The sequence below is a fragment of the Thamnophis elegans genome, chromosome 1 (assembly GCF_009769535.1).
Source record: "Thamnophis elegans isolate rThaEle1 chromosome 1, rThaEle1.pri, whole genome shotgun sequence".
NCBI lineage: Eukaryota > Metazoa > Chordata > Lepidosauria > Squamata > Colubridae > Thamnophis > Thamnophis elegans.
The window spans coordinates 37,396,119-37,410,413 of NC_045541.1; the positions used below are offsets into that span (position 1 = coordinate 37,396,119).

Genomic DNA, 14,295 nt, shown 5'->3' on the forward strand with positions numbered 1-14,295 from the left:
CAGAGATGTGCATGTGCCCCTGCCACTCACCCCCCCCCCCCCCGTGCTGGGTCACCAGGCTGGAAAAATTTCCAGGCATCCCTGGAAAATTCTCTTAATATGTTTTACTCCCATTGAATAATGTACTTTTTAAAACATTTGTGTATTACATATCCATACATATTTGTAACCAGATATGTTTGAGAGAATGAGAGAAAAAGAAACCCTAGATCCAGAATTTTTCAAATCCAGCTTCTGGAGAAGTAAAGTAGAAACACAATCAGCAAGCTCAGTTACAGTACTTCTTGTCTGAAAAACAATCTTTGTGGGCAGAAATCCAAGGGCTTTCTCAGTAAAGTAGCTCCAAGCGCTACATGGTATGTTTATCGTAACATGTCAGACTATATCAAAAATCACATTGGACTGAATCAGAAGCAGGTCCGACAGAATACATTCTGCTCCCCAGAGGATAAATCAGCAGAATGGAAAAGTCCATAAGAATGATAATAAACTTGACACTTTTCCTACTGGTGTTACTCCGATGCCCGCATTCTCAAGAAAGCATTTAAAGAAAGGAAAGTCATAAAGCAGTAATAGAGACCGTATCTAAAGAGCTACCCCATCCCACCATGTCTGGCCAATAAAACTAGAGTCTAAAATTAATATTCCCTTGAGCCACAAATTGGCATTTCCTCCTGAGCATGCAGTGACTCAGTGGCTAAGACATTGAGCTTGTCGATCAGAAATGTTGGTAGTCGGCAGTTTGAATCCCTAGTGCCATGTAACGGATTGAGCTCCCGTTACTTATCCCAGCTTCTGCCAACTAGCAGTTTGAAAACATGTAAAAATGCAAGTAGAAAAATAGGAAACACCTTTGGTGGGAAGGTAACAGCATTCCATGTGTCTTTGGCATTTAGTCATGAAGGGCACATGACCACAGAGACATCTTTGGACAGTGCTGGCTCTTCGGCTTTGAAACAGAGATGAGCACCGCCCCCTAGAGTTGGGAACGACTAGCACATATGTGCGAGGGGAACCTTTACCTGAGAATGCCCACAAGAGAAGGGACCAATTTCCCTTATTTTCCATTTTTGTTGGGGTGAGACATGAAATACTGGGGGAAAAGGCTTTCCAGTAATCATTACTGAGATAAGGAAAGTTAAGAAAATTCCATGGAAGAAGATTAGTTAAGGCAAAGATCTTTGGATGTTTCGAACTTCATCTGCCATAGTCCTTTGTTGCTGTCATTCTGCATGGAGCTGAAAAGTATTTTAAAATACCCGGAGATTCCTATTGGAATCAGAAACACTTCTCAGTGAGCGGTAACGGAAAAGGAATGAGAGGGGAAATAGTTTGGAAAGATGAGAGAATCAGGACTGAGAGGAGATTGATTGGAATAACAGCTTCCTCTAAGCAAGTGTCTTGAGTTTGGGAGATGGTGAGGACAAGGGTCTAAGATGAGTTCCCCTGGGAAAGGGACAAAGAAGGAGTGGGTGGAAAAAAGAAGGAAAAAGTGTCTGGCTATTAGCATTCCTTTGGCACTTATTAGCTTGGCTTGTACTTATATATGCTTATTAGCTTGGCTTCTGTGTGTGTAAACATGATACATAATCCTTTGAGACTGGGTGGAATTAAAAAAAAAAACTTGGCCTCTTCTCTGATCCCTTCGCCCAACCATTTGCAATTTGTACATCTTGTATTATAAAAGATTCGAACATTTTACCTGCCCACAAATCCATTTATATCATCATAGCTGTCGTATATTTCTAAGTAATCAGCCATGCAGGCGGTATCATCTTCCAGGTCGAAGTCCAGAAACTGGATTTTGATCCGTTGGCCATACTTCACTCTTACGTGCCAGTAACAGACTTGGTCATCTTCATATTCCTTTGGGTATCCAGGAGTTTTAAAAACATGTTTTGAAGCTGTGAAGATTCCACCACAATCTTTTCCTGAGAGAGGAATAACAATGTCAGATGTCATACTCGTCCCAGATGTCAAATTGTACTTTTGCAGCCTTATATATAACACATGGTTTGGGGTTGTTTTTTGTTTTTTGTTTGCCAACCTTTTACAGCTCAGAACTCTAACAGTTCTGAAAGTGAATTTAAATCACATACACTTTTGTAAATCTGCACATTAAATTAACTGGATACATTGTTAGCCATCTTTCAAGCACATGATTTTTTCCCATGTAGCTTAATATTTCCTATCAGTAGGACAAGCTCTTAACATACTGCAGGTTGGCCACCTGCAGGCAGCAGTAAATTCAGAAGCCCTCAAAAATTATGAACACTTTCAGAGGAAATGAAAACACACTCAGTATCTCTACCAAGGTCATTTCTCGACCTTTCAAATTGCTGTCTAGTCTAACGTCTACTCCTTCACCCCAATTCATTCCTAAATCATCTCCAAGGTAGTCCTCGACTTACAACAGTTCATTTAGTGACTGTTCAAAGTTATAACGCCACTGAAAAAAGGGACTATTTTTCACATCTACGACCATTGCAGCATCCCCCATGGTCACAATTCAGACACTTGGCAACTAGCTCATATTTATGACAGTTGCAATGTCCTGGGTTCAAGTGATCCCCTTTTGCAATCTTCTGATATGCAAAGTCAATGGGGAAGGTAGATTCACTTAACAACTGTGTTAGTAACAAGAACTGCAGTGATTCAGTGGGAAGAAAGGTTGTAAAACAGGGTAAAATTCACTTAACAAATGTCTTGCTTAGGAACATAAGTTTTGGACTTAAAGGTCTACGTGTATTCAGGGGATTCCACTGTCTTCCTCAAATAAATAATTGGATAACAGAAATATAAAAATCTGTGTGCTTGATGTGCTTTTAGCAACTCCACAGCCAATACTTTCCAGATATTTACAAGCAGAAGAAGGCCAATTCAATGCCTTTCTGCTGAATCGAAGAAGGCATATTTATGTAATTTATTTAAAGCGTTTATATAACCACACATGGAGAAAACTGCAGAATTTTTCAAAGAAGACACAGTGTTGTTAATGCTCATCATTCAGAAATATAAAATGTTGCATTTAGGAGGAAGGAAGGAAGAGAAAGGAAGGAAGGAAGGAAAGAAAGAAAGGAAAGAAAGAAGGGAAAGAAAGAACGAAGATGAAAGAACAGAAATCAAGCACCTCAAATATTGAATATAGTGTACTTTCTAATATTAGACTTATGGTCTACTATTATTATATTATCTAATATATTATGGAAAACTCTATTTCCATTAAAAAAAGATTCAAAAACAATTGTTTATAAAAAGAAGTGAACCCGTAAATTAGTTAAACAGGGCAGGGCTATATTGCACTTTAGTGTTGGAAGCACTGAAGTGTTTCCATAACAAAGGAATCAACTGATGACATCACCATTGCTCAGGGGAGGCCCAGTTGGCTCCCTGTTAAGTTGTCCACTGAAGTAATACCCATCTATCTATTTGTGGTCACCTGCTTTCAAACTGCTGGGTTGGCTGGAGCTGGAGCGAGTGATGGGAGCTCAACCTCCCATGTGGTAGCAATGGGTCTCAAATGTGAGCCTGTGGATCATCAGACCAGGGTCCTAGCCCAGTGTTTTTCAACCACTGTGCCGCGGCACACTAGTGTGCCGTGACATAGTGTAAGGTGTGCCGTGGGAAAATTACTTTATATATAGTCAATATAGGCACAGAGTTAAAAAATTTTAACATTTTCTAATGGTGGTGTGCCTCGTGATTTTTTTCATGAAAAAAGTGTGCCTTTGCACAAAAAAGGTTGAAAAACACTGTCCTAGCCACACGAGCCACTAGGTTCCCTAATTAAACAGGGATGAGGCACTTCACAATTGCTTCTAAGCTTTGGAGTATAAGGCATGGCACCTTCCTCTTTAAGAATTATTTTATGAAATAACTTTCAAAATTGAATTCAAAATATTGCAGATCTCTACAGACAAGTAATGATGAAAGATCCCCAAAATTGAAGATCCTTGTTATTAGAATAGAAGCATATTCTCTATTCAGTAGAACCTCTGGTCACAAATGCTTCTGGACATGACCAAATTGGGTTCGAACCAACGGCGACCTCATGTGGCCGCTACATTAATTTTGGTTAGGTTCAGGTCAGGACCAAATCGGGTTGCGACCAAAGTTATGGAACGAATTATGGTTGTGACCAGAGGTTCTACTGTATTTTCCAGTTTAAAAAGTAAAGGTTTCCTTGTCAGTTTTGTCCAACTCTAAGACATGGTATTCATCTCTGTTTCTTGGCCGAGGGAACCAGTAATGTCCAAAGACAATTTCCGTGGTCATGTGGCCAGCATGGAATGCTATCACCTTCCCACCAAAGAGATACCTATTAAACTACTTACATTTACATGATTTTGAACTGTTAGGTGGGCAGGAGCTATGCTGCCAGCTCTCCAGATCAGAGGTGGTATTCATCAGGTTCTGACCAGTTCTGGAGAACCGGTAGCAGAAATTTCAAGTAGTTCGGAGAACCGGTAAATACCATCTCTGACTCGCCCCAAATCCCATCTATTCTCTGCCTCCCGAGTCCCAGCTGATCGGGAGGGAATGGGGATTTTGCAGTAAACTTCCCCTGGAGTGGGGAGGGAATGGAGATTTTACAGTATCCTTCCCCTGCCATGCCCACCAAGCCATGCCCACAGAACCTGTAGTAAAAATTTTTGAATCCCACCACTGCTCCAGATAAAAAGTTCAGCGTTTTCAACCGCTGAGACTTAAATTCTGCTTCCCATAATGGGTTTAGAAATTATTCTGAGCCAAAAGAAGAGTTGTTTCTTTAGTTTTGTCTTTAATGTACAGACTCAACAGTTATTTGTGGCATAATGTTAAATGTGAAGTGGGCTATTAAGTCTTGTTTACCAACCATGGATAAACCAAAACATGGCTTGGTGTGACATGCTGAATTAACCCCTTTTGAACTTAATAGTTTTAAGAATATTTCACGGAATGATAAAGTCTCTCCCCTGAGCATTTCCTGTTTATGAATTATATCTAAGCAAGTATCCTAGAGTAACCTCTAACTTCTGGCAACTCAAGTCAGGGCTGAATGTCACAAGCAATTAACACTGACAAGTGGCGAGGCCCTCAGGTCCACTTGGTCAGCTAGCCAGATGGAATGGGTAGGACTTTCCTAAACAGCAACCACGGGGGCACAGTAACAGCTTAAGAACTGGTTCTGCTGCCAGCAGAAAGTGGACTTGGCAGAAACAATGTTACATGCTCTGACATGGTTGGACACTGGAGCTTATCCTGAGGACTAGTCCTGCCTTCACTTGCAGCTGTTTCCCTTACAGCTCCTTCCCCAGAAAGACTCTGGCAAGCGAAGGAACGTTCGCAAAGATTTGAACTTATATTTGTCACTGTAAATGAAGTCTGCTCTGAACGTAGGACAGGAACAAAAGGAGTTGGTTGAAGATGCAGATCTAATTTGTTTATGAACTTTAAATTCTGCTTTCTGCATGTTTCAGCAGAGTGGCTTTTGGCAAAGTCACTCTGGGTTAGAATACAAGCAACAGTATAATTAGGCACAGTATGGGGCTGCTGCTCAGAATGATGTCGATTGCCGAGTTGTTGTCTTTTCCATCTCTCCTGTAGAGTGTTGAATCTCTTACCATGTGATACATTGTGACAGTACACATTTTAGTTTGGAAGAACATTCAGTTTTCTACGGCACTTCATCGTAAGTCTTAATTTGGCCATTCAGCACTATCTTACGTATTCAGCAGGAGGTTCTGCTTAAACTTCTTTAGCTGGCATAGGACAAGTTCTTTTTCTCATGCTCCATATTGCATATGGAACAGGCCCCGCCACATAAATGGTGTTCTTCAAACAGGCAGGATATCTCTTAGAGATAGGCTGTAGTGCAATGATGGCAAACCTTTTGGGTTGGCATATCAAATTTTTCTGAAAATGCCTAACTTGACTCTGCTGGCATGTCACCTCCCCACCAGTGGTAGGATTCAAACATTTTTGCTACCGGTTCTGTGGGTGTGGCTTGGTGGGTGTGGCAAGGGAAGGTTACTGCAAAATCTCCATTCCCTCCCAATCATCTGGGACTCGGGAGGCAGAGAATAGATGGGGGTGGGGCCAGTCAGAGGTGGTATTTACTGGTTCTCCGAACTACTCAAAATTTCTGCTACCGGTTCTCCAGAACTGGTCAGAACCTCTGCTCCCTACCCCAAACAAAAGAAGTAATTCTTTATCAATTTATTTTAAAAAAAAATACAATCCAATCATGCATGTGATCCCCAGAATCAGCCATGCACTGCTTGTCTTCAGGCAGTGTTCTATCTTTTTGCTGACAGGCCTCTGAGGCCTACTTGAGGCTGCTCTGGCCCACGGGAGGCCTTCATTATTGGAGAACGTTCTTCAACAGCCTCCAAAAACTGTATAAAAGCATACCCCATTCTGTGTGTTTTTGAAGGTTCTTGAGACTGCACAAGAGAAGGGTCCAGAAACTGCACGAATATGTAGCCTATTCTACAGCTGCCTCTGAAAAATGTGTAAGAATAACGCGTCCCTTTGAGAATAGTTGTGGGTTGGTGACTACTAGCCCAAAATGTCATGGTGTATCTCTTGTTACAAGTTCGAGTCTAGTGGATCCATCATTGAGCAGGGGGATGGATCAGATAATTTTTAAAAGTCCCTTCAAACTCTAGCATTCAATTATATATTAATTACCATTCCAATATGAGGATTTCTGCATTACTGCCCATCTTGTGAGCAGTCACTACTAATAAAATTATTATCCCTGGTATACCTTCTACATTTCTTTTCTTGTAATGTTATGATTTAATATTGCCAATATAATTTTCTGTCTTGAAGTTTCTAAATCAAGATATGTGAATGCATCTGATGAAATGAGTTTTAGCTTATAAAAGTTTTTGCTAACATTAAGCGTACGTTATTCTTTAAGGGGCCACAGCAGTTAAAGGCAGGTACTTTTGTGAAGATGTGTCTTTAAGTCTAAACAGCTGTAAGAAATATATTTCATGTTCACGTACCATTAGGATTATAGCAATAGGCGTCCCACTTCTCACTTTTGTTGAGCCGAAACCCATAGTCTACGATCCCTGTCTTCCCAAAGCCGCAGTTGGTTCCTGGTTTGACAATAGGATATCCGACTCTTCCCTTAGATAACCAGCCAGCAGCACACATATGGAAGCCTGAGAGATGAAAGGCAAGTGTCATACAAGTGTTGGCTAAGAGGGGATGCTGAACTTCTTGTGCTCATTACTTTCATACAATAGAGTCCCAGGTATTTAAACTTGAATTAGAGTTTGCGAGCAAAATAGTTTCCACCCCTGACAAAGAGAAATGTATATGCCTGGTTCATATTTTCTCAGTTGTGTCATCTTTGCCTTTTAGCACAAAAAGAAATTATTAAAATAATAATAATTAAAACTTATTAGGAGGCATAGGCTGAGTAAACTGTACTGTAGTCCTGAGCATCTTTATTCAAAGATGCCTGATTAATATAAAACATTACACTACTGTAGTCTTGGTGAGTTAATCTCTATGCAAATCTATTTGACACAACTGCAGAATACACACATTGTGTTTCAGATCATGTTCATTTATTCTTTATAAAGGTACAGTTTTTTCCTTTCCAGTCATGTCTGACTCTAGGGGGTGTGTGCTGCTCATCTCCATTTTTTTGGTCGAGGTCCGAAGACAAGCAAAGAATAGAATACTTTATTGTCACTTTCAATGTACACTGAACGGCATACATTAAAATGAAATTACGTTGCATACAAAATATTTTCTAATACTTTAAACACATCTATAACTAATTCATTCTGTCCTCTAATTCTGAAAAATATAAACCTTTGTTTATATTTTCTAAAATAACTTCCAAAATTGAATCCAAAGTATTCCAAATATAAACATAAACAAACCGTTGCTTATATTTTTCGCCTGCAGCTGAAATATCTTTGACTTGCCCTATTCTGAATTCTGGGTTCAACAAATGAGGTTCTTCATATTTTACTTGATAGTGTAAGCATCCCAAGCCACATATTGTTAATATTGGTCACTGGTTTACATCATGTATGTGAATGCACTTTACTGAAAGTTACAGACCTATGTTGTACTGCTTGTATGGATATTTTAAGATGTATCTGTCCAACATACGATCAACTCAAGACCAAATGGATGTGTATCCTAGTACACAGAGTTCTCAAAATATTGCCCTTTGTGCTGCTTATAACTTACTTTTTGAAACATGGGCAGGTCTTGAACAAAACAATATACCTGATACTGTGGTTTCTTCCCCACCTCCCCAAAACTTTAACCTTAGACTGTCTACTGTCAACCTCACCCCATTCCTAAGAGGTCTTTAAGGGGCATGCATAAGCGCACCAGCATGCCTACTGTCCCTGTCCTAATATTCCCTTGTATTCGTATTTATTTCATGTATTCATAATCTTATCTATACTTATATCTGTTATCTAATTTATACTTGACAAAATAAATAAAAAATCAAAAGCCCATGATGGGCAGACATCACAAAGTTTGCTAACCACTAGATGGCCACAAGGGGTTGGAGTTTTTGGTGCTGCCATCTAGTGGTTGACCATATTTATGCAGCCCACATATGGAAATAACTGATAAATACATTCAAGTCTTATTATCCTGTACACTGCTTGTTCTAAGTATGCACAGGATTATACTCTTAAGTGACATCAACTACACCATTGTACCTATTTTTCTTGCAGCCTCCAATTGCTTGAGTGTTGCTAACTGTCCTCCTTCATATTCACACACCGATTTTGCCTCATCGTAAGTCAGCTGGTATTTCCCAGACCGTCCTTCTCTGTGGTACACTCCTGCTGCTCGTTCTGTTAATTCAAAGTAAAAGTTGCAATGAATATTATAAAAAGAAAAGCTGGCATAATGACTACCATGTTGGAAAACCAAAGCATGGAGATTTCTAATCCCTTGGATTTTTTAAAACCTTGATGAATTCCTGACCGAGGGAGGAATGATCTCCTTAAAACCAGAGAAAAATTCTATACCTGCTCCAGATCTGAAATTGATTAGCATAGGGAATGTAATTATTGGAGACACCAATTTGTTCCTTGGTATCCCTCAAACCTGCTGGCTTATTGCATTAAAACAATTTTTAATTTAAAAAAAAAACAAAGGAAAAGATGTCTGAGATGCTGAGAGGCATAGGCTTCTGTACTGCCAAGAACACTTCTTGCCCCAAATTAGTCTTTAAACTTCATTATAAAAATAGCTTTTAAAGAAATGGCTGGCTCCATTCACTATTTTGTTTGGGTATGTGGCTGCGTACCTAGAAAAAGGACAAAAAGTAGAAGAAGCTGTAGGGATCATCCTGTGGATGATGGGATAGACCAACCCTGTAAATAAATCAGTGTTTGGAACAGTTTAAGTCCTAATCATTATGTACCTTTTTCTTTTGTAATGCCTCGGGGATCTGTTTTGAGAGTGTACTTTCAACAAGTCCTAAATTTTCAAATTTTCAACACCCATCAATCCCATGACACATCCCAAAAGTTCTGGGATCCCCGGATTAATAGATGTAGTAACATTTCCTGCAATCCAGAAGGTCCTGGATTCCCATCTCCTACTCCTATTTTTTTGTCCCCTTTAAACCAGGGATCTCCAGTCCAAGGACCGACACCTGTCTACAGCATTCCAAAATCCATGCCACACAAACAAGCAAAACTGCATCCGAGGGATGCAGGCAGCATGTGAAACCATGCTCCGTCTGGTCTATGGAAAAACTTCTCTCCATGGAACCAGTCCCTGGTGCACAAAATATTGAGAGTCACTGCTTTAGCCTCTGACACCACAGTTACAGGTATAAGAATTATGGAGGTGCTGTAAAAGCTGGGAGATGAGATGAAAGCTGTTGTGTCTCAGGTGTCAATCAGCACAGTATCTGGGCTCTCATTGGCTAAAACGCATGGAGTGTACTGGCTGGAGAATTACGAGTTCTAATTGGTTGCCGGTTTGACAGCTGCCATATAAAAAGCTGTCAAACAGGAGTTGTTCCGGTCTGTTGCTTCTGGTTGTCAATAAACACTTCTGGTTGACTTGCCTCTCACCTCAGCTCATAATTCCTTGTTCAGGAATACACACACAAAAAAGCCTCCTGTTCAGGGTTGGGCTTCAAAATTTTTAGCAAGGAGTTCTTTGCCCGAAAACCCACGCATGGCTATAGTGGCCTAGTTGGCCTTCTGCACCACAGTGGGGTGGGGGGAGGTTTTGCCTTCCCCTGGCTCCAGAGGCTTTTCTCAAGCCTCTGGGAGGGTAGAAATGGCCTCCCCAGGCTCCAGTGGCCCTCTGGAGGGCAGAAATGGGCTCACACTTCTGGTATGTACGTTTTTTGCCCTCCTGAGCCTCTGTGCATGCCCTGCACCTATCTGCATCCAAAACAGGCCACATGAGGACTCTTGGGAGGGGCGAGCAGGGCCAGCCAGGAGTAGGATTTGGGGATTCCCCAAACTGCACAGAATCTTAGCTAGAAGTTCTCCCGAACCCTTGAAAACCCCCAGCAGTCCACCCCTGCTCCTATTCCTATATTATAACACCTACAATATTCTTTTCAGGAACCAGAGAATGGCTGTCCAATTGTATTTAGCGTAAAACAGCAGAAATAAATCTGTTTTGTCCCCATGCTAAGAATAGTGTTTTTGCTGGCCTTTGGCTGTCAGAAATTGATCTGATTTAATTTGATTTAACTTGAAGAATAGCGTTAAAGTGTTAGTAAGCCTTAAGTGAAAACTGGTTGTGTTCCAAGAACATATTTTCCCAAATCAAGTTTGGAAGTAGGATTTTTGTTTGTTTGTTCTAACATAGGCATAGAGAACAGACATCCCAGCATCCCCATGTGGAGCGTATTAGGAACATTCGAGTGGTGTGGAAATGATGTAATAAAAATAATAGTTGTTATTACAAAATTATAATTATATAACATGAATGACATAATATATTAATATTAAACAGGCATAAATTCCTATGCCATCCGATTCCCAGTGGCTCCAGGCAGTAACCATGTAAAGCACAATTAAGAATGCATGGAGTGTTTTTGCTGCCTCAAGTTGAGTGAAGAACTCAGACTCCTTTTTTGTAGTCCTCACAACGATCTCAAGATGGCATCAAACAATTATAATAGCATGGATTTTCCAAAACCAACAAAACAGTGTTATGCTGTTTTGAATTTGAAATAACACAAGTTGGATACTTTAAAATAGTGCATTAAAGCAAATAAAACAAAACAAAGAAATTCTTTCTTAAAAAGAGAGGGAAAAGAAAGGCCACGATGATGTCCATATGTAGTCCATTTTGTATCAACATTTGGTCGACTTAGGCTTGAGAGAGAATCAGCAGAAGCCATTATTCCAAAAACTAAGTTGACCAAACTGCTTCTGTACATACAATCTATGTTGCTTTCCTCTCTTCCTTTTCTACCTTGAAGTACCGGTAAATTACAATTGTCCTTAGCGAATTTCGCCTGTCTTTTGTCTAAAATCCATTGAAAGATATGAAGCGTTCCTGAACAAGTGGGGAGCGAGTAGACCACATTATAAACCTCACCAGATGTCTGAATTCTGTGAATTATTATGGAGGAAACTTGACTGTTCACAAATGGCTATAGATAGCCAAAGATGACCAATTAACAGAAAGTAAACTTGCAAGGTAACTTCCTTCCTTCTTTTCTTGAGTTGTGCAAAATTTCACGTGTGCAAACAAGGAATGATTCTGGAAATCATAGAACCATCCTGAAAAAGGCAAGATTTGGCAGGGTCTGAAAGTAAAGGGAGTATTCTGCAATATTTTGGAACATTTTGCACACTTACTTTTTCACTATCCTGCCATCCCAGGAGATTTACTATCAGTTCCCATTGTGGTTATTCTTTTAACACAGGTAGGCACATATGCAATCAACTGCCCTGCAACCACTCAGCATTTTTATTTGCTGAGCTTTTATGAATCTGAAGGCATTGTTAAAAATGAAAACATTCGTGCAGATTAATACTTTGCTTTATAACTGCCAAATTTCATTTACATTTTATTTACAATGTAATGATTTTAATGTTAAAAAATAGAATGAAATAGGGAGCCTGACAGGACAGAATTATTTTTAAGTGAAACCAGAGACATTGTAAGCAAAATAGGTACCGTTGGGGTGAATTATGGATATTTAGTATACGCTCCTTTATTCCATAATGTTCAGATTACAGTATAATAGTCACATAGATAGGCTCATTCTATGAATTCTGTTTTGAAAAATTAAATGTACAACAGTAGAATACTAAAAATGTTGGACTTTGGAAGAATGAAACATATTATTTTTAGGGAACTAATAGAATTGTAGTTATTACAAAAATGTACATCAATAAATAAAGTATAATTAAATGTAATTAACTAAATGTAAATAATAATGCATTAATGTCAGCTTAAATCAGCATTCTTGATTTTAATAGCATTGAGATATGTTATGAACAGCCTGCATGTGTAATGTCTACACATTAGTGCAGGATTGGCTAATCTTCTGTAAGGAGGTGGATTTTAGGTTTTAGGTTTTTTTAAATGCAAACAAAAAATATTTTATCTTACTTTCACATCCTTCCAGCTTGATTAATAGATTGTACATGAACGCACTCCTCATGGTATTTTATTTAGATTTAGAGATCGAATCTTCCCTCTGTCCTGCTCAAACAATTGGGGCAGGGTTCTCTGTTTATTTCAAAATTATTCCATAACAGAAGCAAACTTACTAGACTGATGTAATTTGGCTACTCACAGCATCTATCATGAGTAACTTTCCCAGGTTCCTTTAGAAAAACACATCAATGATATATTGTTGGATCAGCCCAAGAAATGATGTAAACAGCATGAATACAGCAACTCACTGAACTTGGATGGGTGAGAGGCATGAAGGGGGGAAACAGAACTCTCTGGGCCCCCTGGCAAATTTTACAGATCCCCCCTCAGGCGGGATTTATAGATCCCCATGCCATCAGGATGAGAAAACTCAGGCACTGAGTGTGTATGGAGATTCTCAGTCATCCAGGTCATGGTTGTCCCAAAGGTGCTTTTTCAAAAGGCAACTGGACTTTCTTTGTTTTGCCTTGAAGACATTTCACTTCTCATGGAAGAAGTTTCTTCAGTCAGAACTGGAGAAGCTTCTTCAATGAGAAGTGAAAAGCCTTTAAGGAAAAACAAAGAAAGTCCTATTACCGTTTGAAAAAGCACCTTTGGGACTCAGGCACTGAGCTCTATAAGGGTGCAAAAATCAAGGGAGTACAGAAGAAAAGGAAGAACACAGTCACATAGGCTATTTTTTGACTGTGGGGAGACCATGATCACTGGTGTCTATGTGAGGGAGCAAGAGGGTTTACAGTGACATAAGTAATATGATTGGAATACACATCCTACCCCTTTTCTGCATGCATCAGGATGAAGCTGATGCAACAGTTCTGTATGTTTGTTATGGATGACAATTGCTTGTTTATTCTGTGTGATTTGCAACAAACCATAACAGAATGGAAAACAGAACAGACAAGACCAAGTAAACAAACAGCAACCGATCCTTCAAACCCTCTTAAACAAAACTGTTTGGACAGCCTTATGGAAGGATGATCTGGATGAGTCCAGATGTTCCTTTGTTGAAAAGATAGTTCAAAGCACCATGGTTACCATGGAAAACTTGCCTCTGGACCCAAGCCTTCTCACCACTCCAGAGGGTGGTCATCTTGGTTTCTGCAGCCCAACTATGGCATTTCTGTTCTCTTTCTCCTTGTTCTTTCACAAACAGGAAAGAGAAGAACATCTGGAAAAGGAAGACAGCCACCATCTTCTTATAATGACCCCATAATCACTTGCGGGATGGAGTCTGGGCAACTGAATGGACCTGAGTGTTTACCGGACAGATGTCCTTCCTGTTGCCAATGTGGACAGTGGTGAAATCTAATTTTTTCCCCACTGGTTCTGTGGGCATGGCTTGGTGGTGGGGGGTCATGTGACAAGGTAGGCGTGGCCAACTTTCCCCCACTTTTTAAAGCATTTGTTCCTGCCATTTCTTTAAAAAGTGAAAAAAAAGGTTCTGACAATCACGTGGATCAGCTGTGAGTGAAATAAAATGGTTCCAATGACATGTGGCTCACAGTTGAACCACGTGATCACCGGACCCTCTTTATTTCACTTTTTAAAGCATTTTTTACTACCTATTTGCCAGAACCAGTAGTAAAAAAATTGCCTTAAAAGGTGGAAAAAAAGGTTCCATCCATTGCATGACACAGCTGAGTGTCACGGACCCTTCCCCCCCCC

The 14,295-nt window shown here is 39.9% G+C and overlaps 1 protein-coding gene across 1 annotated transcript in view; it reads right to left on the reverse strand.

Annotated features, from left to right (window-relative positions):
• The window catches only part of TNFAIP6 (TNF alpha induced protein 6), a 36,823-nt gene that overhangs the window by 3,255 nt on the left and 19,273 nt on the right, over positions 1–14,295 (reverse strand). Inside the window, exons 2-4 of the mRNA XM_032231549.1 lie at positions 8,694–8,831; positions 6,996–7,157; positions 1,703–1,931 (exon numbers count right to left, since the gene is read on the reverse strand). Of these exons, the coding sequence (XP_032087440.1) occupies positions 1,703–1,931; positions 6,996–7,157; positions 8,694–8,831 (529 nt within the window). The remainder of the gene's footprint in view (positions 1–1,702; positions 1,932–6,995; positions 7,158–8,693; positions 8,832–14,295) is intronic.